The 25,016-nt window shown below is 41.1% G+C and overlaps 1 protein-coding gene across 1 annotated transcript; it reads left to right on the top strand.

Annotated features, from left to right (window-relative positions):
- Nucleotides 1-73: 73 nt before the first annotated feature.
- Nucleotides 74-24,227, top strand: spint2 (serine peptidase inhibitor, Kunitz type, 2). Its single transcript, XM_029772561.1, has 7 exons — nucleotides 74-769; nucleotides 2,510-2,680; nucleotides 10,598-10,663; nucleotides 14,283-14,348; nucleotides 19,469-19,639; nucleotides 20,796-20,837; nucleotides 23,163-24,227. Exons 1-7 carry the CDS (start codon nucleotides 343-345, stop codon nucleotides 23,357-23,359), a joined length of 1,140 nt encoding a protein of 379 aa, XP_029628421.1. The 5' UTR covers nucleotides 74-342; the 3' UTR covers nucleotides 23,360-24,227.
- The last annotated feature ends 789 nt before the right edge of the window (nucleotides 24,228-25,016 follow it).

Genomic DNA, 25,016 nt, shown 5'->3' with positions numbered 1-25,016 from the left:
CACACCCGAAAGGCAGCTTGGTGCGCCTCAGCCGGACGGAAAGTTCAGATATACATATGATATGAGGAACTCATTGGCTCTCTTCACGACATTTCTCCATCTGCAACGTTCGAAAACGTTTGGAAACTGAACATGGCCTCGCATTATCTCGTGGGCGGGGTAAAGAGCACCTGTCGCTAACTACTAAATATTCAAGACAAGAAAAGGAGGTTGTTTCAACAGGCAAGTAGTTTCGCTTACAACATCTAATAAGCTAAGACGAATTTGCTACTTCGATCGAGAAAATATTATTTGGAAGACTTATTTACTTTGACGAAGGCTTTCACGGAAAAAACAACAACAATGAAACAGGTGTGGAGTGGTGGTGTATTGTTCGTACTGCTCGCCGTACTGGTTTGCGGTCAGTTGGACGAAGAGAAACAAGGATGCGCTTGGGATGTCGACACCGACATCGACCAAGGTCTTGACCCAAAATCCCTCGACGCTGGAGCCAGCTATTTGGCTCACCTGCAGGAGATATCAGACAGCAAGGGGTGTCAGGACTCTTGCTGCGGCTACCAGGACTGCCAGCTCGCTTTGGTTGGAACCCCAGCGAATGGAACTTCGGAGTGTTTTCTCGTCAACTGCATGAAAGATGGAAAAGACGTCTGCGTTTTACAGTCCGATACACAGTTCATGGTCTACCGCAAAAAGACGCATCCAAAGACTACGAAAGTCGAAGTTAACGATATTAGTGAAGCTGGTGTGCCCAGGGAAGTCAACTCGACAGGTAGGCATATTGGTTTTTAGGACAATGACAATTCAGGGGCGTCATTGGCACTAATTGGGACTGCTTTAGTTAAGTAGGCTAGGCTATATCAGCACTTTGTCAATTAATATGCCAATAGCCCATTTTTTTGGGGGGGGGGGGCGTCAATATGGCTTACAAATTTGGGACATGTGGCAGATTACCATTCCCCAGCTCTGTCCTTGTTTTGCAATGTATTTTTTAGCTAAGGAGATATAGTGCAGGTTAAGCACTCATAGAAATTCGATTTGATCTGGACTTTAAACTGACTGAAAGGCTAAAGTGAGAAAATTACTTATGGACCACCACTCACGTTTATACAGTATTCTCTTTATTTGCTTCTTCCTATGCACATTAACTCAGTGGCGACCAGCGCTCATTCTTTTGGATTTCATTCACATTATCTCTAGATCAATCAATGGTGCTGTGCTGTGTTTGCCATACGCCATCCACTATTTTGCACACCGTCATACATGTTGGTCATACATTCGTAACCAAGTCAGGTGAGGTTTATGATGTGGGCAAATTAGGAAAGTGGTTTATCTGTGCCAGGGCTATTGACTCCTTTTCTGGAGTACACAGGATGTTTCTTGTTTGTCAACTTCACCTAAGTTATTCCAGTGGTGTAAAAATACTTGCAAGTACTACTTAAGTAATTTTTTGGAGTATCTGTACTTTACTTTAGTATTCATAGTTCACAACTTTTACATCACAATTTTGTTTCGGAACGTAAATGTACTTCTTACTCGATACATTTTCCCTGACACCCCAAAGTACTGGTTACATTTTGAATGCTTAACAGGACAGGAAAATGGTCCAATTCACCAGTTATCAAGAGAACTTCTCTGGTCATCCCTACTGCCTCTGATCTGGCGGACTAAACACAAATGCTTCATTTGTAAACGATGTCTGAGTGTTGGCGAGAAAATTGTGCCGTTTGGATTGCCTAGTAGAAGTGATTTATACTTTTATTTGTTACTTAAGTATATTTTGGCAATTAGATTTACTTTTGATACTTAAGTATATTTAAAACGAAGTACTTTTGCGCAAGTATTACGACATCAGTGATCTTCAGGTTGGAAGTCAGAGTTCGAGAAAGAGGCCCGAGTTCCCGACTTGGATTCCGAGTAAGATGTCCTTTTAAAATATTCCCCCCAGTTGGCGCTCGTTTTTTCCAAGTTCCCAGCTGTCTTGAACGCACTGAAGTCGGAAGTCAGATGTCCGACTTCGCTTTTCTCAGTTGTTTTGAACGCGGCAAGAGACTGGGCCAACAAGTCAGCCAAGTTTGCATGTGCAAGATAAGATTGATTGGTGTAATGGGTGTGGTGGAGAAACTCAGGTCTGCTCTTTTGTCATGTTTTGTTTACCCATTCCAGCTCTCATGGTTTCACTCAGCATGTAAATCATTGGGCAATAAAGGCCGGAGAGAGCTACAGTAGGACTTTTAACTCTCCTCCTAGAAAGGTGCTTATCTTTGACAACTAGGCCCTCATCATACATTTATTTGCACTTATACTATTTTGTATTGGTGTTAATCATATTTTCATCTTGACTGATGTAGTTCCCGATTGCTACTCTAAGTATAAAAAATGGCCGCTTTTAACACTTTTTTTATTTTTATTTTATTTTTTAACCCGACAACAGATAGGTTTCCTTGTGAATTGAGCTTATCGTGACCCGCTTCAGTGTTAACCTCTCGTCTGCCCTTTCCTCTTCCCACAGATAAGTGCCGCATGCCCATGGTAGTGGGTTCCTGCCGCGCTGCCTTCCCCAAATACTACTATGACGTCACCAACCAGACCTGCAAACTGTTCATCTATGGCGGCTGCAACGGCAACAGCAACAACTTTTACAGTCAGGAGGAATGTGAGGGGGCTTGTAGTGGGGTGACAGGTAAGATATTGTTCTACCTAGGTGATTTTCCATTTTGGGGGGAAATACTTGTGGATCTGTGGTTTCTGTTGGCCCAGCCATGGCGTCACTGCCGAGGTGTTGTCAGTGGAATGCGGCTGTGTCCTTAAAACCTCTCTGGGGTATGTGGGACGCTAGCGGGACACACTATTCAACAGCCAGTGAAATAGCAGGGCGGCAAATTCAAAACAACAAAAATCTCATAATTCAAATTTCTCAAACATACAACTATTATGCCATTTTAAAGATACACTTCTTGTTAATCCAACCACATTGTCCAATTTCAAAAAGGCTTTACGGCGAAAGCATAACATTAGATTATGTTAGGACAGCGCCGAGACAAGAAGAACCACACAGCCATTTTCCAAGCAAGGAGAGGCGTCACAAAAAAACTGAAATACAGCTAAAATTAATCACTAACCTTTGATCTTCATCAGATGGCACTCATAGGACTTGTTACACAATACATGTATGTTTTGCTCGATAAAGTTCATATTTATATCCAAAAACCCCATTTTTACATTGGCGTGTAAATGTTCAGAAATGTTTTGCCTCAAACCTCTGGTGAATGAGCACATCAATTTACAGAAATACTCATAAACGTTGATAAAATATTCAACAGTTATTCAAAGAATTATAGATACACTTCTCCATAATGCAACCGCTGTGTCAGATTTCAAAAAAGCTTTAAGGCGAAAGCAAATTTTGCAATAATCTGAGTACAACGCTCAGATATCAAAACAAGCCATACAGATACCCGCCATTTTGGTGTCAACAGAAATGACAAAAATTACATTATAAATATTCACTTACCTTTGATCTTCATCAGAATGCACTCCCAGGGTTCCCAGTTCCACAAATGTTTTTTTTTGTTCGATAAAGTCCATCATTTATGTCCAAATACCTCCTTTTTGTTAGCGTGTTTAGTCCACTACTCCAAATGCAGGAAGCGAGCGCAAAATGTTACGACAAAGTCAAAAAAAGTTATATTTACATTCATAGAAACATGTCAAACAATGTATAGCATCAATCTTTAGGATGTTTTTATCATAAATCTTCAGTAATATTCCAACCGGACAATTCCAATGTCTTCAAAAAAGAAAAGGAACACGGCTAACTCTCACGTGAGCGCATGCCACTGAGCTCATGTCATTTTCTCACTCATCTACTTCCAGGAGCTCTTATTCTCTACTTATTCACAGTAGAAGCATGAAACAATGTTCTAAAGACTGTTGACATCTAGTGGAAGCCTTCAGAAGTGCAAAATGAACCCTAAGTCACTGTATACTGTATAGGCAATCCACTTGAAAAACTACAAACCTCAGATTTCCACACTTCCTAGTTGGATTTTTCTCAGGTTTATACCTGCCAATGAGTTTTGTTATACTCAGACATCATTCAAACAGTTTTAGAAACTTCAGTGTCTATCCAACTTCAGTTTCTATCCAAATCTACTAATAATATGCATATCCTACTTTCTGAGCCTGAGTAGCAGGCAGTTTACTACGGGCATGCCTTTCATCTGGAAGTCAAAATACTGCCCCCTACCCTAGAGAAGTTAAGTCGACACTGGCAGTCTGAGGGGGTGGGACAGAGCCAGCTGTAGGAAGTGACCTTGTGTAAACTAAGTAACAGCGAGGGGGGGACGTCTCATGTTACTAACAACCTTCAGCAGGGACTGCTGGGGGGCAATTCCATGGTAATAGAATTACGCAAATACTTTTTTAACTTTAAAATGCATACATTTTACAAAAGCATATTTACAGGAAGAACTGTGCACATACTAAGTTTAACAGAAAAAAACAAGGGAGATTTTACTGTAATTCTTTGCGTCTGCAGTTCTTCAAGTGAATATCTCAGCAAAAAAAGAAACGTCCCTTTTTCAGGACCCTGTATTTAAAAAATAATTCATAAAAATTCAAATAGCTTCACAGATCTTCATTGTAAAGGGAAAACACAGTTTCCCATGCTTGTTCAATGAACCATAAACAATTAATGAACATGCACCTGTGGAACGGTTAAGACACTAACAGCTTACAGACGGTAGGCAATTAAGGTCACAGTTATGAAAACTTAGGACACTAAAGAGTCCTTTCTACGGACTCTGAAAAAGACAAAAAGAAAGATGGGCAGGGTCCCTGCTCATCTGTGTGAACGTGCCTTAGGCATGCTGCAAGAAGGCATGAGTACTGCAGATGTGGCCAGGGCAATAATTGCAATGTCCGTACTGTGAGACGCTTAAGACAGCGCTACAGGGAGACAGGACGGACAGCTGATCGTCCTCGCAGTGGCAGACCACGTGTAACAACACCTGCACAGGATTGGTACATCCAAACATCACACCTGCAGTACAGGATGACAACAACTGCCCGAGTTACACCAGGAACGCACAATCCCTCCATCAGTGCTCACTTTCCGCGATGGGCTGAGAGAGGCTGGACTCTCTTACAACAGGGCTTGTAGGCCTGTTGTAAGGCAGGTCCTCAGCAGACATCACCGGCAACAACTTTGCCTATGGGCACAAACCCACTGTCGCTGGACTAGACAGGACTGGCAAAAAGTGCTCTTCACTGACGAGTCACGGTTTTGTCTCACCAGGGGTGATGGTTGGATTCGCGTTTATTGTCGAAGGAATAAGCGTTACACCGAGGCCTGTACTCTGGAGCGGGATCGATTTGGAGGTGGTGGGTCCATCATGGTCTGGGGCGGTATGTGACAGCATCATCAGACTGAGCTTGTCATTGCAGGCGAGCTCAACGCTGTGCGTTACAGGGAAGTAGAGGTCGACCGATTAATCGGAATGGCCGATTTAATTAGGGCAGATTTCAAATTTCAAATTTTCATAACAATCGGTATTTTTGGGGACTGATTTTGCCTTTTTCTTTTTTTTTTTACACCTTTATTTAACTAGGCAAGTCAGTTAAGAACACATTCTTATTTTCAATGACGGCCTAGGAACGGTGGGTTAACTGCCTTGTTCAGGGGCAGAACGACAGATTATTATTATTTTTTTACCTTGTCAGCTCGGGGATTCAATCTTGCAACCTTACGGTTAATTAGTCCAACGCTCTAGCCACCTGCTTTACGTTGCACTCCACGAGGAACCTGCCTGTTAAGCGAATGCAGTAAGAAGCCAAGTTAAGTTACTAGCTAGCATTAAACTTATCTTATAAAAAACAATCAATCAATCATAATCACTAGTTAACTACACATGGTTGATATTACTAGTTTATCTAGCCTGTCTTGCGTTGCATATAAATCGATGTCGTGCGCATTCGTGAAAAAGGACTCATTGCTCCAACATGTACCTAACCATAAACATCAATGTCGTTCTTAAAATCAATACACAAGTATATATTTTTAAACCTGCATATTTAGCTAAAAGAAATCCAGGTTAGCAGGCAATATTAACCAAGTGAAATTGTCACTTCTCTTGCGTTCATTGCATGCAGAGTCAGGGTATATGCAACAGTTTGGGCCGTCTGGCTCGTTGTGAACTAATTTGCCAGAATTTTACGTAATTATGACATAACATTGAAGGTTGTGCAATGTAACAGGAATATTTAGACTTAGTGATGCCACCCGTTAGATAAAATACGGAACGGTTCCGTATTTCACTGAAAGAAAAAATGTTTTGTTTTTGAGATTATAGTTTCCGGATTCGACCATGTTAATGACCTAAGGCTCGTATTTCTGTGTGTTTATTATATGATAATTTAAGTATGATTTGATAGAGCAGTCTGACTGAGCGGTGGTAGGCACCAGCTGGCTCGTAAGCATTCATTCAAACAGCACTTTTGTGTGTTTTGCCAGCAGCTCTTCGCAATGCTTCAAGCATTGCACTGTTTATGACTTCAAGCCTATCAACTCCCAAGATTAGGCTGGTGTAACCGATGTGAAATGGCTAGCTAGTTAGTCGGGTGCGCGTTAATAGCGTTTCAAACATCACTCGCTCTGAGACTTGGAGTAGTTGTTCCCCTTGCTCTGCATGGGTAACGCTGCTTCGAGGGTGGCTGTTGTCGATGTGTTCCTGGTTCGAGCCCAGGTAGGAGCGAGGAGAGGGGCGGAAGCTATACTGTTACTGGCAATACTAAAGTGCCTATAAGAACATCCAATAGTCAAAGGTATATGAAATACAAATCGTATAGAGAAATATTTCTATAACTACAACCTAAAACTTCTTACCTGGGAATATTGAAGACTCATGTTAAAAGGAACCACCAGCTTTCATATGTTCTCATGTTCTGAGCAAGGCACTTAAACGTTAGCTTTCTTACATGGCACATATTGCACTTTTACTTTCTTCTCCAACACTTTGTTTTTGCATTATTTAAACCAAATTGAACATGTTTCATTATTTATTTGAGGCTAAATTTTGATGTATTATATTAAGTTAAAATAAGTGTTCATTCAGTATTGTTGTAATTGTCATTATTACAAATACATTTTAAAAATCGGCTGATTAATTGGTGTCGGCTTTTTTTGGTCCTCCAATAATCGGTATCGGCGTTATCTGAGTCTTCAGCGTAATTCTGTTACTGTGGAAATGCCCTGGGCTAAGATGTGTTGAGGATAATTATTATTTATTTTTTTTCTCAGTAAGTGTTTTTTTGCTCAACGTCTTACATTTCCCCCTACCCCGGCTTGTGTGTTGATCATTATTTCATCTCCTAAACTGGATTGGGCAGTCCAGCAGTTTTGTCTTGACTAAAACTGCCAAAACACAGAACAATTGTGTCAACACCACCTTTTCAGCAGGCTTAACCATCTCTCTTGTGTGTCTTGGTCCACACCCCAATGTTATTTAGGTTTTTCAAAGCAATCCGTACCGGTTCTATTGTTTCTTTGCTGTAGGGATGGGCAACTTTGGTGGGGGCCACAAAAAATCGGAACTCATCGGCTAAATGAGTGACTGACATAACTACAGAAACACTGATGCACAACCTAATTTCGACATGGCGCCTTGTGTATTCTACACTGAACAAAAATGTAAAGAGTTGGTTACATGAGCTGACATAATATCCCAGAACTGTTCCATATGCACAAGAAGTGTGTTTCGCTCAAATTTTGGGCACTATTTTATTTATTTTTACATCCCTGTTAGTGAGCATTTCTACCATGCCAAGATAATCCATCCACCACAGAAAATATAATTATACTTAACAAAGTAAATTTAACTCAAACAGGTCATTTTAAAGGCTATTGGAACCATGACCATTTTAATGTGAGTCTGTACTACTAAGCTAGTTAGTTTTACATCATCCCTTTGAGGTGTAGTGTTTGTCATGGGTGTGTCGTGTGCATAGATGGTGTTATTGTTTCAGCTTACCCAATGCCAAACCGGTTAAGTGACCTCCGTACGATGAGGTTTGGCCTGAGCCATGCACCAGTCTCGCATCCATTCCATAATAATAAACTGTTCATGGTCAGGCTCTTGCGATTGGAGCTAACGTATACAGTACCAGTCAAATGTTTGGACACCTACTCATTCTAGGGTTTTTCTTTATTTTTACGTATTCTACATTGTAGAATAATAGTGAAGACCGCTATAAATAACACATGTAACCATGTAGTATATTTTTTAATCTTCAAAGTAGACCCCCTTTGCCAACAGTGTGCAAAGCTGTCAAGGCATTCTCTCAACCAGCTTCACCTGGAATGCTTTTCTAACAGTCTTGAAGGAGTTCACACATGCTGAGTACTTATTGGCTGTTTATCCTTCACTCTTCAGTCCAACTCATCTCAATTGGGTTGGGGGATTGTGGAGGCCAGGTCATCTGATGCAGAACGCCATCTCTCCTTCTTGGTCAAAAAGCCCTTACACAGCCTTGAGGTGTGTTGGGTAATTGTCCTGTTGAAAAACAAATTGTAGTCCCACTAAGTGCAAACCAGATAGTTGAAGTTTACATGCACCTTAGCCAAATGCATTTAAACTCAGTTTTTCACAATTCCTGACATTTAATCCTAGTAAAAATTCCCTGTTTTAGGTCAGTTAGGATCACCACTTTATTTTAAGAATGTGAAATGTCAGAATAATAGTCGAGTAATTGTTTTTTTTTTTTTTTTTTTTTCATCACATTCCCAGTGGGTCAGAAGTTTACATGCACTCAATTATTATTTGGTAGCATTGCCTTTAAGTTGTTTAACTTGGGTCAGATGTTTCAGATAGCTTCCCACAATAAGTTGGGTGAATTTTGGCCCATTCCTCCTGGCAGAGCTGGAGTAACTGAGTCAGGTTTGTAGGCCTACTTGCTCGCACACGCTTTTTTCCGTTCTGCCCACAAATGTTCTATAGGATTGAGGTCAGGGCTTTGTGATGGCCACTCCAATACCTTGATTTTTTTTGTCCTTAAACCACTTTGCCACAACTTTGGAAGTATGCTGGGGGTCATTGTCCATTTGGAAGACCCATTTGCGACCAGGCTTTAACTTCCTGACTGATGTCTTGATACGTTGCTTTGATATATCCACACAATTTTCCTGCTTCATGATGCCATCTATTTTGTGAACTGCAGCAAAGCACCCCCACAACATGATGTTGCCACCCCTGTGCTTCACAGTTGGTGTTCTTCGGGGTGCAAGCCTCCCCCTTTTTCCTCCAAACATAAATGGTCATTATGGCCAAACGGTTCTATTTTTGCTTCTTCAGACCAGAGGACATTTCTCCAAAAAGTACGATCTTTGTCCCCATGTGCAGTTGCAAACCATAGTCTGTCTTTTTTTATGTCGGTTTTGGATCAGTTACTTTTTTTCCCTTGCTGAGCGGCCTTTCAGGTTATGTCTATAGGACTCGTTTTACTGTGGATATAGATACTTTTGTACCTGTTTCTACCAGCATCTTCAAGGTTCTTTGCTGTTGTTCTGGGATTGATTTGCACTTTTTGCACCATAGTACGTTCATCTCTAGGAGACAGAACACGTCTCCTTCTTGAGCGGTATGACGGCTGCGTGGTCCCATGGTGTTTATACTTGCATGCTATTGTTTGTACAGATGAACGTGTTACCTTCAGGCGTTTGGAAATTGCTCCCAAGGATCATCCAGACTTGTGGAGGTCTTGGCTGACTTTTGATTTTCCCATGATGTCAAGTAAAGAGGCACTGAGTTTGAAGGCAGGCCTTGAAATGCATCCACAGGTACACCTACAATAGGCCAATTGACATCATTTGAGTCAATCGAAGCTTCTAAAGCCATGACTTAATTTTCTCGAATTTTCCATGCTGTTTAAAGGCACAGTCAACTTAGTGTATTTAAACTTCTAGCCCACTGGAATTGTGATACAGTGAAATAATCTGTCTGAACAATTGTTGGAAAAGTGACTTGTCTTGCACAAAGTGGTTGTCCTAACCGACTTGCCAAAACTATAGTTTGTTAACAAGAAATTTGGGGAGAGGTTGAAACACAAGTTTTAATGACTCCAACCTAAGTTTATGTAAACTTCTGACTTTGTGTGTGTGTGTGACACTTAGCTTTCATTTGACATGCTCCTATAAACTGCACATGTTGGTTCTCATGGGTCATTTTACATGGAAGTGCCCAACAAGAAAGTCCACATTCTTCCATGTAAAGAGTCAGTAAGTCTGAATTATTGCTGGCTGCTTGTTTAGACAGGAAATTGCTGTAATTCAGGATTTATTTTTTTAAAGAATACAAATTGCACACTAATCCACTATCGCTCTTTAAACAAATAAAAAATAATTATGGGTTGTAATATGTTTCATGAACAGCTGTTTGCTAATATTAACAGTAAGAAGCCACAGCTGTTGAAAGGAAACCTTGCTTTTCCCATGTATTAATCACTTCATTATCAATCGATACACTGTTTTACAGTAAGGCTAAACCGTGAGTCAACGTGCTTTTGTTCCGTTAATGGCTTTCATGGACCATCACTTTCTCAACAGGTACTGTGCTGTTGTCCAAGGACTCGCCCATGCAGAGAAGAATGGCTATGACTGCCGACGATCAAGGTAACACATACGTAGTACTATTTACCATCACCTATTTTAAAAGCTTTCTTTAGCTGTAGTAAAACTGGTATCTCTTGGATGGTGTCTGCTTTTAAAAGGCAAAATGTCACGATCCTCAACATTAAAACACAACTTGACTGATGTTTATAATGTCAGCTACTTGTGAGACCTGAGGGGGTTCTAGATAAATCCTTGAACAGTTCCTCAGTCCTTCCGTAATGTGTACAGCTCCGCTTATCTGCGTTTGTCTAGCAAACTTCAGGTCATACGTCATGTTAGGAATCCTCATACAGTGCAGTCGGGGAAAGTATTCAGAACCCTTGACTTTTTCCAAGTTTTGTTACATTACAGCCTTATTCTAAAATTGATTTAATCAAACTTTTCCTCATCAATCTACACACTACCCCACAATGACAAAGTGAACAAAAGGTTAAAACAAACATATACCTTAATTACCGAAGTATTCAGACCCTTTGCTATGAGACTTGAAATTGAGCTCCGGTGAATCCTGTTTCCATTGATCATCCTTGATGTTTCTACAACTTGATTGGAGTCCACCTGTGGTAAATTCAATTGACTGGACAGGATTTGGAAAGGCACACTGCTGTCTAAGGTCCCACAGTTAGTAGTGCATGTCAGAGCAAAAACCAAGCCATGAGGTCGAAGGAATTGTCCGTAGAGCTCAGACAGGATTGTGTCGGCACAGATCTGGGGAATGGTACCAAAACAAACATTTCTGCAGCATTGAAGATCCCCAAGATCAGTGGCCTCCATCATTCCTAAATGGAAGACGTTTGGAGCCATCAAGACTCTTCCTAGAGCTGGCCGATTGGTGGAGGGCTGCCTGATTGGTGGAGGGCTGCAGAGATGGTTGTCCTCCTGCATGGTTCTCCCATCTCCAAAGAGGATGCCCTTCCCCCCAATTGGGGGGGGGGGGGGGCATCCTCTTTGGAGATGGGAGAACCATACAGGAGGACAACCATCTCTGCAGCCCTCCACCAATCAGGCCTTTATGGTAGCGTGGCCAGACTGAAGCCACTCCTCAGTAAAAGGCATCTGACTGCCCGCTTGGAGTTTGCCAAAAGGCACCTAAAGGACTCTATGAGAAACAAGATTCTCTGGGCTGAAATCAAGATTGACACTTGGCCTGAATGCCAAGCGTCACCTCTGGAGGAAAACTAGCACCATCCCTACGGTGAAGCATGGTGGTGGCAGCATCATGCTGTAGGGATGTTTTTCAGTGACAAGGAGACTAGTCAGGATTGAGGCAAAGATGAACAGGGCAAAATGGAGATCCTTGATGACAACCTGCTCAGGACCGCCGACTGGTTCACCTTCCATCAGGACAACGAACGCAAGAGTGGCTTCGGGACAAGTCTCTGACTGTCCTTGAGTGGCCCAGCCAGAGCCCGGACTTGAACACGATCTAATAAAATAACTGCAGCGACGCTCCCCATCCAACCTGACAGGGCCTGAGAGGATCTCCAGAGAAGAATGGGAGAAAATCCCAAAATACAGATGTGCCATGCTTGTAGCGTCATACTCGAGGCTGTAACTGCTGCCAAAGGTGCTTCAACAAAGTACTGAGTAAAGAGTCTGAATTATTTCCTTTATTTTAAATCGGACAACGGAGTTTGATTACCAAGATTCTAATCTTTTGAAGGGTTTATGACACTTGTATTTTCAAAAATGTTTAATGTCATATTTCGCTGGATGTTGTCAAAGAATCCCGGTAACGGGATTGATATATCGAAGGGGTCCTCAACAGGTTAATACATTTGCAAAAATGTCTAAACCAGTTTTTTTGCTTTGTCCATTATGCGGTTGTGTGGATTTTTTTTTTCTCCCTCAATGTAATACATTTTAGAATAAGGCTGTAACTTAACAATGTGGAACAAGTTAAGGGGTCTGAATCTTTTTCGGAAAGTATTCATACGCCTTCTTCCACATTTTGTTACGTTACAGCCTGAATTCAAAATGGGAAGGAAAAACAAACGTCTACACACAATACCCCATAATGACTTCTTCCTTTTTAATGTTTGCTAATTTTTTAGAAAATGAAATACAGAAATCTAATTTACCTAAATATTCACACCCCTGAGTCAATACTTTGTAGATGCACCTTTTGGCAGTGATCACAACTAAGTCTCAAGCCCTGTTCACATTGGCAGTTTGAAGTGACTCCAATCCTATTTATTTGCATATTCGAGTGTTCATTTTCCTGCAGCCAAAAAGCACATGGAATCGGATATTTCAAGCCACGTTTCAAACCACCTTCGTAGGTGCTTCGAAATCAGATACAAATCCTGGCCATGTGACTTGTCTGAACGGTCAAATCTGATTTTATTTGCCCTTAAGTGGTTTTTATTCTGCATATCGTGTTACTTGCTAGCTACTCTGACAGTAACAAGAATGTGTTAGCTAACTACCTTGTTATTTACAAACGGCTAGCTAGTTGACTGCTGTGGCTAGCCAAAAAGGACTTGTTTTTTGAAATTGGATCATCTTGAGGCTGTGTTCTTACCCTATGATTTTTAACAGTGCAAGCAACTGAGAATCATCCATGCCAGGCATTGTCACCTTTAGCTTCCTACATAACTTTTAAGTGATGTGGAATCACATGCACCACCACAAATTGGCCTACGTCACTGCACACACACCATCATTAATATAACGTCTAGCGTAGCCTTGTCAGACAATGATTGTTGTCTGAACAACACACATCCGATTTGGTCACTTAACTTGCTGTTTGGACAGTCAGTAGTCCAACACCACTAATTGAGCATTAAGGCCTGCAGTGTGAACAAAGCTGAAGAGGTTTCCACACCTGCAATGCGCAACTTTCAGGGCTTGTGAAATTATACCCAGGCTAAATTATAAGCCTTCCACAACCATAAGACCCACTAATTTTATTTGATCTAAATCGTTTAACCTGCTTTCCCCCCAATAATCACTGATCTGGCTTTCAAGTCTCTATGGAAAAAATAGCATTTTAGTAAAAACAAAAAACCACCAGAACCATGCATAATGCACACTCACTACTTGGCGCAGGAAAAAAATGAACACTGGTCTCATAAACTCAAGCAAAAGCCCACGTGATAGTCAGGTAGCGAGCTAATCTTTAGATTTAAATATTAGCTAGCTAACAAGGCAGAACAGTTGACTTGTTATGGACAGAAGGGTGTGTTCATCTCCAACTGTTTGAACAGCATGCTAGCCTGTCCACTTTGTTCAGATGTTGAAATCAAGTGGCCTACCTTATTGTGTTTTAATGCTTATTGCACATTGTTAAACTAGGTGTCAAGTCTGTTTTATAAAGTCTTTGGTTAACATGTATGGAGCAATGTCATTGCCAACAGATTATATTTTAATCCCATGTTTTATTTTCTAATGCACACATTTAATCATTTGAATTCATAAATTGTAATTGTTTTTCTTAAATTAACTTGGTTGAATATTGCCTTCAGTTTAACTTCAGTTTCCATTTGATAGATATCTCTCACCTACTGATTCCCACTCGCTCACCTTCTCCCATTGTTAACTGACACTTCTCACCTCCAACAAACCCCATCAGGCCTCCCCACCCAGCAACCCCTCTTACATTTACTTGTCTTTCCAGTGACCATCATCGCTGGCTCTAAGGGAAGGAAAGGATCTGATGATGACAAGAACATTGAATATAAAGGTAACTGGATAGTCACTACTTTTTTTGGCTAGCTCCTTAATGTTGCGGATTTATGTAAACCATTCTCCCTGCATGGTGTAGTTGGCTGTTCTGGGATCAGTCTCAAATGACCTTCCAGATGTGATAGCCTTTTTCACAAATTGATGCCTGCTGGTTTGAGATCAGTTATTTTATTTTAAAGGATTTCCTTTTGCACTTTAGTACAAAAGCACACAAATAACAAACATATTAAATTATTTATTGCTTAAGCAAGACCTGGGACAAGAATCAAGCAACAATGACTTACAACTAAGCGTTCCTAGTCAGTATTCACAATCAGACTGACACCACATCCTGAGAAATCTGCTGGAGGAGTTAGTCCTGGGGGGGGGGGGGAACAAATATTTTCGAAGTTAATGGTGTTAATCATTTATGCTAGTCTGCTACGGAAGCATGGGGGGGTTGGTGACTTCCATTCTGTGAGGAATTTTTTTTTTTTGCAACCACCATTCCAAACATCAGAGCCTGTTCCTCAGGATAATCTTAGAACAGACGCTGCGCAGCCAAAGAGAGCAAGTTCTGTGTCAGGTTCAATAGCCCTCTCCTATACCTTTTTGAATAGCAATCAAACATGTTCCTCCAAAAATTAAGTAGGCGGCAGAGCCAAAAAATGATGTGTTAATGAACCCTCTGAGGCTTTACATTTGTCACACAGTGGGGAGAATTTACCCCCAGGTATCTCATTTGGTTTTGGAGTAATGAAGTCTATGCAAAACTTTATCAATTGATATCTGGCATTCATGGAACAGGAGTGAATTCTAGACAGGGCTTCTCCTCATAGATTTGAGATCTCAATATTTGAGAGCCACGCATCCGAAACACGACCCTGCCAAGCTGCACTGCTTCTTGACTCCCTGCTCGCTTAACCCGGTAGCAAGCTGCACCAATGTGTCGGAGGAAATGACACTGTACAACTGGTCAGTGTGCATGCACCCGGCCTGCTACAGCGCGATGCGACAAGGACATCCCGGCTGGTCAAACCCTCCCCTAACCTGTACGATGCTGGCCCAATTGTGCTTTGCCTCGTGTCTCCCGGTCGCGGCTGGCTGCGACACAGCCCGGGATGGAACCCAGATCTCTAGCGATGACGCAAGCACTGCAATGTAGTGCCTTAGACTGCTGCGCCACTCGGGAGGCCTTTGAATGTATTCTTTAATTGGCTGAATGATGCTAATTGCTTTTCTATGTATACGTTTTCAATAGTCCTTTCTCCTTCCATTCAACAACCAACTTATTGGCCGATATCCGATATTTTCCATGCCAAAAAAAAACGATACCCATTTTATTTTTTGCAGCCTTCAAAGCATTCTAGTACTGTTAAATAGTTGAAACACACACTGACCAAAAAGTTTTTGTTGGCATTTGCTTATGTCATCCCTATTTCTTTCACTTGCTGTGCTGTTTTGTTGAGTCTCAACCAGGATTTCATCATACATGCGACGTTTCAAGTCTGGCCTCTCTTCCTCGGTGCGCACTGTCAGTGTCCGTTTCTCTTGTCCAGTTTAACATTTAACGTAAACCCTTTTTTTTTTTTTTTTTTTTTTTTGTCTGCATCGAAGTAGCGATCCTTGTACCTAGCATGGTGGCAACACTGAATTGCTTGTTCACAGCCTCTTGAGTACTTGTGCAAGTTTTAACCCCATGGTATGTGTGGGCAGTTTTGTTGATCGGTCGTTTCAATGCCATGACAGAGGGTATCATGTCTGCTGCAGACAGTTGCGCTTATTTCTTGAGTCAGTAGTTCGAATGGAGCTAGGAGTGTGTTCGTGTTTCAAACATGTTCTCAAATGCCATTGAAATGGCAGCAGTGGTATGAGAACCAGCACGTTCTTGAGCATGCAATATGGCTTCCCTCAGTAAGAAATCCTCGTCGACCCACTGTGCTGTCACTCGGCATGCTCATGGGGCTGACATCGCTGGTCCAAATGTCAGTCATGACGCTAATAGCAGTGACGCCCATAGCAAGTAGTTCATAGATGTGCATTTCAACAATACTTTAACTCCGGAAGGGCAACATCTGAGAAATAGCGCCTACTTGGTAGCGTGTACCGGTGCTCGACCAGTCGGTGAAGGCCAACATCATCCACGACAGAACGGTTGATTGTCAAGGGCAATTCCATTATCTTGGTGTTAATGGATTTCACTGTCTCGCTGAAAGTTTTACTCTTTCAAATGACTGCCCGACTTCAACTTGTTTTAGTTGGATATTAGGATGATTCCTTATTTGTATAGCCAGGGGTTCAAGGGTGACAGCGGACCGCTAAGTGGGCAACCCTGCTGGACAGATCTATGTAGTTCAAAGGTCCTGGATTTGTCGTTGTTGGGCAGGCAGAGCATTTTGACCCAGGCGATTAAATGAGTCGCCAAATCCAAACCTAGTGAGCGCTTCGAGCGTGTATGACAATTCTATTTGGTCGAACGCTTTTTGAGCATCTAGCGATATAATAGCCACCTTGGCGCTATTCCCATGATTTGCATATAGAATGTTAAGCAGCCTGCGCACATTAAAAATAACCTGCCGGGGATAAACCCCGTCTGATCTGGATGAATAATGGTTACATGTTTGTTTAACCTATTAGCAAGTACTTTGATACGTTTAAAAAAAATAATTATATATAATTGATCAATCAATGCTATGGGTTTAAAATTTGTGGGATCTGTTACCACTGCCTTTTTTTTCTTTAACAAGGCAAATATTGGCTTCTTACAATGATTTCGGCAAAATGTAATTTTCTGTCGAATTGGTAAACACCCTGTGTAAGAGGGGAGCGAGAGCGTCACTGAATGTTTTATCAAATTCACAGCCGAAACCATCAGGGTCTGCAGCCTTTCCAGGTGGGAGCTTTTATTGCCTCAATTATTTCTTCTATTGTGATATTTGAGTTGAATTATGTTTTGGCAGGCTGACGCATCGGATCTGGACGAATATAACTGAGTAAAACTGCTTCAAAGAATTTCTCTTTAGGATCTGTCATCAAGGTGCCCGCCTTAGACTGGATTTTATGGATTGCTCGATTTGCCTGTGCACCCTTTAGTTGTCTAGCGAGCAACCTTTCTGGTTTGTCCACTAGTTCAAATTGTTTTTCTCAGCTTTACTAGGAGATTACTGACCTGAGAACCAATAATAGAATTGTATTCATATTTTAATATCAAAATATTGTTGTAGTCAACCTGAGTGAAGCTCTGGTTGTCACCAAAGCTGGGAGTTATTTTTCTATCTCATCCAGTCGCATGCTGTTTTCGTCACTCATATGAAATCATGACCTCATAACCACTTAACGTTTCCTATAGTGTAGAATCAGATACCACTCCTGAGTTAAGTTGAATGAGTTCCTCAGACTAATGACAGTCATGCAGTCAATGAATGCTTGGTCTGTGAGCAAGGAGGGGTTAAAACGCCGACTGTAATTCTGTTTCGGTAAAGAGAGGGACAACGTAATTGGACTGTGGTCACTTAAGAATCTCTCTGGTATTTTGAATTGAGCACTTTGGGTATCAATTTGGAGTCGATTCTAGAATAAGACACACTACTCATTCTACTGTCTGTGGGATGTTGCCGTCTCCAGATGGCCACTAGATTCCTGGATTTGTTTAGATTATTTAGTACCTGGACATGGGTGACATTTTGTAGAGTCTGTGTGACAGTCTGTCACCATTGGGATCAAGGTAACAATTAAAATCTCCTCCGATTAGTGGGACTAACATCTGGGAGGAAATCGAAAACATTAAAGAAATGTGGGTCATCAATATTTGGGCCATAGACATTCAATAGGGTGACAGGGAAAGAGTTAATGTTCCCTGATACTATGCTGTGTTGGTCTGTGGACGAGTTGAAAAGAGGTGTTACGAAAGAGAATGGCAACACCTCATGCCTTGGAAGAGAAGGGTGACTAAACTTGAGAAATCCAGTTGGAGCTGATGCTGCTGTCTGGCAGCAGAAAACAATGACAGACCCCAGAGAAACCCACCCTCCCCACTACTTCTCCAAATGAAGCATTGTTCTTCCCATCTCACGTAAAATGAGGACTGCTGTGCATGGTGGCTAGAACAGACCAATACTACGCTAGCAACAGTCACACTTAACAGCCCTCTCCATGGTTGTTGGAAAACTAATTTATACTTTGCTGTTTTTATGAACAAACAAAATCCACTGTTTGCTCAGGCAATATTCCAGAAAATTGTGGCCAGGGGATTTGCTGTACTTTTGACACGTAGCATGCAGCATTTTCGGACTTGGTGAAGACTCCTGTCATGCCGATGTGATAAATGCAGGCTGTATTTCACCTCCGCCTCTCATGGTCTGCATCACATCTCAGAATGCGCACAGTTCCTCCACCTCCATGGTGTAGTTGGGGAAGATGAGAACCTTTTGGCCTCTGTATCCCATTGCTCCCTGTTGTCCAAGTCATATAATGAGCTCCTTTTCCTGAAAGTGATGTACCTTTGCAATTATGGTGCGTGGCTTGGCACCCGATAACCAGTCTTGTAAAAATAGTTTAAAGTACTGCTTAAGTAGTTTTGGGGGGATTTGTACTTTACTCTTTACTTTACTCTTTACTCCATTTTCCCTGATACCCAAAAGTACTCGTTACATTTTGAATGCTTAGCAGGACAGGAAATGGTCTAATTCATGCATTTTAAAGAAAATCCCTGGTCATAACTACTGCATCTGATCTGGCGGACTCACTAAACACATGCTTTGCTTGTAAAATATGTTTGAGTATTGTGTGCCCCAGGCGATCTGTAAATTAAAAAAAAAAAAATTGTGTGGCAGAATCTTGTTGCTGGGTATCTGGAGTTGTATTCAGTACTCAATGGCGCTAGCTTCTGCTTGCTGGGCCTTTGTCAACTTTGTTTTAGCTGGTCTGTTGGGTTTTCATTGCAATATTTCACTGCTAGTTGTGCCTCAAGAATATACTAAACAATATGTATTTTTTGGAGGGGTGAACTTGTATAACGGTAAATTAAGATTTCGAAATTTGTGGCGAAGAAATCTGAAGGAACGCTTCTACTTCATGCGTGCTAGTGCCCCCGATTTGAGATCAGTTCTGATTGTCCTCTGGTCTTCCTGTCTTCCACAGCTGCTTGCATGTTACCCTCGGACTCAGGCCCTTGCCGCGCTGCCTTCAATATGTTCTACTTTGACCCCAGCACTAGCTCCTGCCAGTCTTTCATCTACGGTGGCTGCCAGGGAAACGGCAACCGCTACGTCACACTGGACGAATGCATGGCCCGGTGCACTGGAGAGGAAGGTAAGAATTGTTTTCCATTGTTGAGTTAGTGGGATTAAAATGGATTTAGTTTTGTCATTGATCAACACAATGCTCCATAGTCAGTGAAAAGAAAATTCTGCAAATGTAAACAAATAAAGTACTTGCAATAATATATGTATTTTAGGCAAGCCTAAATTAAGGGTTAAATATGGCTTAGCAAATCACAAGTTACATGGACTCTGTGTGAAATAATAAATACTTTTTTTAATGACTACCCCTTCCTTTGTCCCCCATACATAGGTCCCTCAGTAAAATATTTAATTTCAAGCACAGATTCAACTTCATTAAGAAGAGTAGTGATTGGTAGCTGGGTAACGATAACAAATCAGACATTGAATATCTCTTTTTTAATTTGACCATGCTTAATCATTAGGGTGTGGATTATGTATTAAATCACCCAGACAGTCATACTACTTAACTGAGCTGCCGGACAGGAAGGAAATGTCACCATGAGGCCATTAGTGGATTTTAAAACGCTACAGAGTTCAATGGCTGAAGTGAGAACTGAGGTGGATCAATAACATTGTTACACCACAATGACCTAAATGACAGCATGAAAAGAATTAATAAATATTCCAAGATAAGGCACTACAATAATACTGCAAAACAACTTTGCAAAGGAATACACTTTTTGGCCTAAATGCAAAACCTTATGTTTGGGTCAAATCCAACACAGTAACTGCTGCCTAATTTTGAAGCATGACTGGGGATTTTTTTTTCAGGATAAAAACAGCTAAGCACAGGGAAAATCTGCTTTACACCAGACACTGGGAGAGTAGTTAACCTTTCAGCAGGACAATAACCTACAACACAAGACCAAATCTACACTGGATTTGTGTACCAAGAAGACAGTGAATGTTGCCAAGTTTCTGTTTTAATTTTTTTTTTTAAATCTGCTTAAATCTGACACTACTTTAATTGCTGTCTAGCCATCATCCCAAACATCTTGACAGAGCTTGAAGGATTTTGAAAAGAATAATTGGCAAGTATTGCACAATCCAGGTGTGCAAAGCTCTTAGATTTACCCAAGAAGACTCATAGCCGTAATCGTTGCTGCCAGAGGTGTTTGTAACGTGTTGACTTTCATTTCATTTTATAGTGATTTTTCTCTTTTCTGATTCTGTAATTTTCACAGGTGAGCAAGGGCAACACAATGGCCATAACCGTATGACACCAGGTAAGCTAACCTACCTTAGGTTCTAGGCTAGCTGTGAGGTTTAAAGGGTCATGTTCCAGTGGGTGTGATATGACAAAACTTAACAGTTCTGAATACAGCTTCAGAAGAGTTGAGGTTTTGATTTAAAGTTTGTTTGTTTATATGAACTTGGCTTGTGTGAACCGGAACGGCTTGCACAAGGAGCAGGATCCAGAGGCAGCTTGGGGTACAAACTAACCTGCTATCCAGGGGGTGTACTTATCACATGGCATTACTGCCGATAGATCTCCTTAATCCTGAGTGATAAGCAGAGACGCATCGGGTGCCATTTTTACAGTCTTTGGTATGACTTGTCTGGGGATCAAACTCCTAACATTTGAATCTGAGTGCACAAGCCACTGCATTGATCTCATTGATAAATGAGACTGTTAAAGGTAACATGATGTGAAACCAAAGAGTCATGAACAACAAAGATTCACTGAGACTGTACACTGAGTGTACAAAACATTTGGAACACGAACGCTTTCCTAATTGAGTTGCTCCCCCCTTCGCCCTCTGAACAGCCTTAATTTGCCAGGGCATGGACTCTACAAGGTGTCGAAAGTGTTCCACAGGGATGCTGGCCCATGTTGACTCCAATGCTTCCCACAGTTAAGTTGGCTGGATGTCCTTTGGGTGGTGGACCATTCTAGATGCACATGAGAAACTGTTGCGTGTGAAAAACCCTGCAGCGTTGCAATTCTTGACACAAACTGGTGCCTCTGAATGGCACACACACAATCCATGTCTCAAGGTTAAAAATCCATATTTAACCTGTCGCCTCCCCTTTATCTACACTGATTGATTGAAGTGGATTTAACATCAAAAAGGGATCAAGGCTTTTACCTGGATTCACCTGGTCAGATTGTCACGGAAAGAGCAGTTCTTCCTAATGATTTGTACACCTTATGTATTTATTTGGACAGTGAAGCTACAACTTTTAATTTGGCTCTGTATGCCAGCATTTTGGATTTGAGATCCAATGTTTCAGTGACAGTACAGACAGTATCTCACCATTTTATGAGGAAGTTTTACTGTTTAGAAATGAAAGCACTATCTCCCCCCCTCCCTTTTTGAAGGTGTCATAAGTAGTTCGACCAATTCCCTTGTGTATTAAAGTAGTCAAGTGTAGTATTTGGTCCCGTTATTCCTAGCATTCAATGACTACATAACTTGTGACTCGACTTGTCTGCATTTGAACAATTCCAAGGTAAGAGTGATGCTAAGACTCCTATTTCACTTTAAAATGTATGTCAAACAAAAAACAATGATAGTTTAACTTTGCAAACTACTCACTTCTATGCACTTGGACTAGTTTGAACAATTTCCACTGACACTGTTACAAACAAATTTACTTGAACAGTGCAGATGCAAAGTTTTGTAACACAATGATGGCACAAACTGTCATTCTCAGCAAAAAGCTGTATACAAGTAACCGATTTCAAAGTTAGAATCGCAATTCAATCTTAAACGGTGGAAGACTGGTTACGACCGGAATTTTTCCCATTCAAGTCTATGGCCATTGAGATGCATTGGGATTTATGCAATTATGGTTGTAGTGTGCAAAGTATTAGTGGTATCAAAAAGTTTGTCAAGCTACCTGACCGGTGGCAGTCTGAACATTGTTTTGGTGTTTAGCTTTTACGGTTTTGGTGCTACAGCGGAATAAAAAAAGTTTATCGTTATCAACAGTTTCTAAAGTTGTGCTTTGCTTTCAGGAAGCACACCTATGTATGTTTCTGAAAACTAACGTTATTGTATGCTACCATAATTGTGAATAATGATGAAAAACTTAAAGGCACAAAGACCATACCCCCAAGATTACCAATAACAGGGGAGGTTAGCACTTTTGGGGCTATGATCTTTGTGCCTTTGTAAGTTTCTAATTATTCATGATTCATTCATAATTCTGTAGTTATTGTAGCATCCACAAATGAAGCAGTGTTTAGTAACATTTTCTTACTTGCAGTACGTGACTCATCTCCAACACAACCCCAAAAAACTGCAAGTTTGTAGAGTCAATATGGGACCAAATACTACACTTTTGATTACTTTAATACGCATATAATTCAATTTGTCAATACTTACAGCACCTTCAAATGGGGGGGGGGGGATGCGCTGATATTTCTAAACAGTACAACATATTTGTGAAAATACCCTCAAATAAAAGTAATGTACTATTGTCTCATGAAACATTTTGCTCTCAAATGCAGGAGTATAGAGCCAAATTTAAGCTTTAACTTTCCTGTCCAAATAAATACGTAGGGGAGTGTACTTAAAGTAAATGCATCCATTCTTCCCCTCTAGGGCTCTTCCTGGTGGCCACGCTGGCAGTGATTTCAGCTCTGATCCTGATGGGTCTGATCGGCATCACCATCCGGCGCTCCAAGCTACACCGTGGCCACCGCCACCTCGGTGACAAGGAGGACCTGCTGCCCTACGAGCAGCTGTTTGAGGAGCAGCTGCCCGAGGAAGCGCTCCCAAAAGTGGGCACTGCACCATGAGGGAGCCTGCTCCTGTGTGGCTCCATGGAGCCACAGTCACCTTACTCCACTGTCACTTTCCATTCCACAAATATCACTGCCCCGGAATGCCTGCATCTGTTGGTTGTCGAGATGTATTCAAATATGATGGGAAGTTGTTTAATTGTGTTTTTTTGTCCAAATAGCCACTGTACTAATTACGTAGATACAGTGATGCGTGCATTGCTAGTACATGCACACCTGAGCGGTGTTTAGGTTTGGGGTTTAGTGAGTGATTTTTAGACCTATGCTTGACATTTTCAGATCATAGTGAATTTCTGCTGCTGTCATTTACTTTTTGTTTATTTAAAAGGCTGAAACTTTGACGCGCTGTCTCCCGGACACAGATTAAGCCTAATCTTGGAGTTAAACTCAATTGAGAATCTCCATTTTAAAATGCTTTTCAGACCAGGGCTAGGCACATCAATGGGTCCGGGGAACCTCGCCTGAATGTGGTTTTAAAACCCTTTTTGTAAACTTAAGTTAATGAATGAACTGCTATACTATGTTTACTGTGAATTTTGTACACCCTATATTCAGTGGCAAGATTGCCTTTTAAAATATAATGTAGTCAATTTAATGAACCAATAACATATTTCATGTAACATTTTACTTCCACTTTAAGAGGTGCACATCATTTCCATCTTAAACATGACATAACTGTTATTTTCATGACTTACACTAATACGAACACTATCTCCTCCATATAGAATGTAAATGTTCAGTAGCTTGTGGGATTTCCTGTTCTACCTGTAACTCTGCAGCAGTGAGCTGGATGACGTCAACACTGCGTCCTCTATATTAACTACTGACTGTTTAATAAAGTACTGGTACTTTATTGATTGCTGAATATCTCTTATGTAGCACATTTTGTACAGTGCAACTTGAGTCACTTAAAATAATTAAAGGAGAAGAATACATTTATAAGTAGTAAGTGGATACATTTTAGGATGGTAAAAGTGGACAACTGAAAGCGCCCTCTGTAAAGTAGGTTCATCTTTTTCTTAAATGTCCAGTTGGTCAACTCACTCCCATCTGCATTTGTATTGCTACAAATTGGAGAGGACAAGGCTGGATGGTTTGTTTTTACCTCTAGAGGGCAGAAGTGACCATGATGCATACTCAGTATCTTCCTGGTGAAGAGACTGATTTGTGGGCACTCCTTAAACTGATCTTATTAGTACAGTTTCTGCATAGTGTAGAACTCAAATGTTTTCTTCACTTGTTGAAATTCCATAACTACTGTTGAAGTTTTAATCTACATCGAAACATCCTATTCAAAATGATCACAGTAATGATGCAATTTGTTTCACTGTCAATTTAATACTTTGCACATTTCATCGCCATGCAAAAAGACTCAAGATAATCTAAGAGTTTCTTATCTTGATGTGGTGGGTCGTTTTGTAATAAAATGTTGGAATTAGCTAAACATTTTCATCCCTCACCAATTCTAAAATGACCTAGCTAATTGAGCAAACTTAATTCCCTATTAATTGGTTCCAGGCCTGGGAAATGGTTAGCGATAAAGTAGGTAGCAAGCTGTCTACAGAGGCTGTGGAGTGGGTGTGGTCATGCAGGGTTCTGTGTTGTGTTCTTGACTCCTCGATTCATTTTTCTCGATTCCTTGCACCCTCTCACC

The sequence above is a fragment of the Salmo trutta genome, chromosome 13 (assembly GCF_901001165.1).
Source record: "Salmo trutta chromosome 13, fSalTru1.1, whole genome shotgun sequence".
Classification (NCBI taxonomy): domain Eukaryota; kingdom Metazoa; phylum Chordata; class Actinopteri; order Salmoniformes; family Salmonidae; genus Salmo; species Salmo trutta.
Note: the sequence above shows the minus strand (reverse complement) of the source record. Positions and strands in the feature narration are given on the sequence as shown.

Excerpts from the sequence above, each read along its gene's own strand:
- spint2 (XM_029772561.1), top strand. The coding sequence starts at position 343 with ATGAAACAGGTGTGGAGTGGTGGTGTATTGTTCGTACTGCTCGCCGTA. Across the intron at positions 2,681-10,597 it reads GGCTTGTAGTGGGGTGACAG|GTACTGTGCTGTTGTCCAAG; the intron begins GTAAGATATTGT and ends CTTTCTCAACAG. Across the intron at positions 19,640-20,795 it reads CCGGTGCACTGGAGAGGAAG|GTGAGCAAGGGCAACACAAT; the intron begins GTAAGAATTGTT and ends TAATTTTCACAG.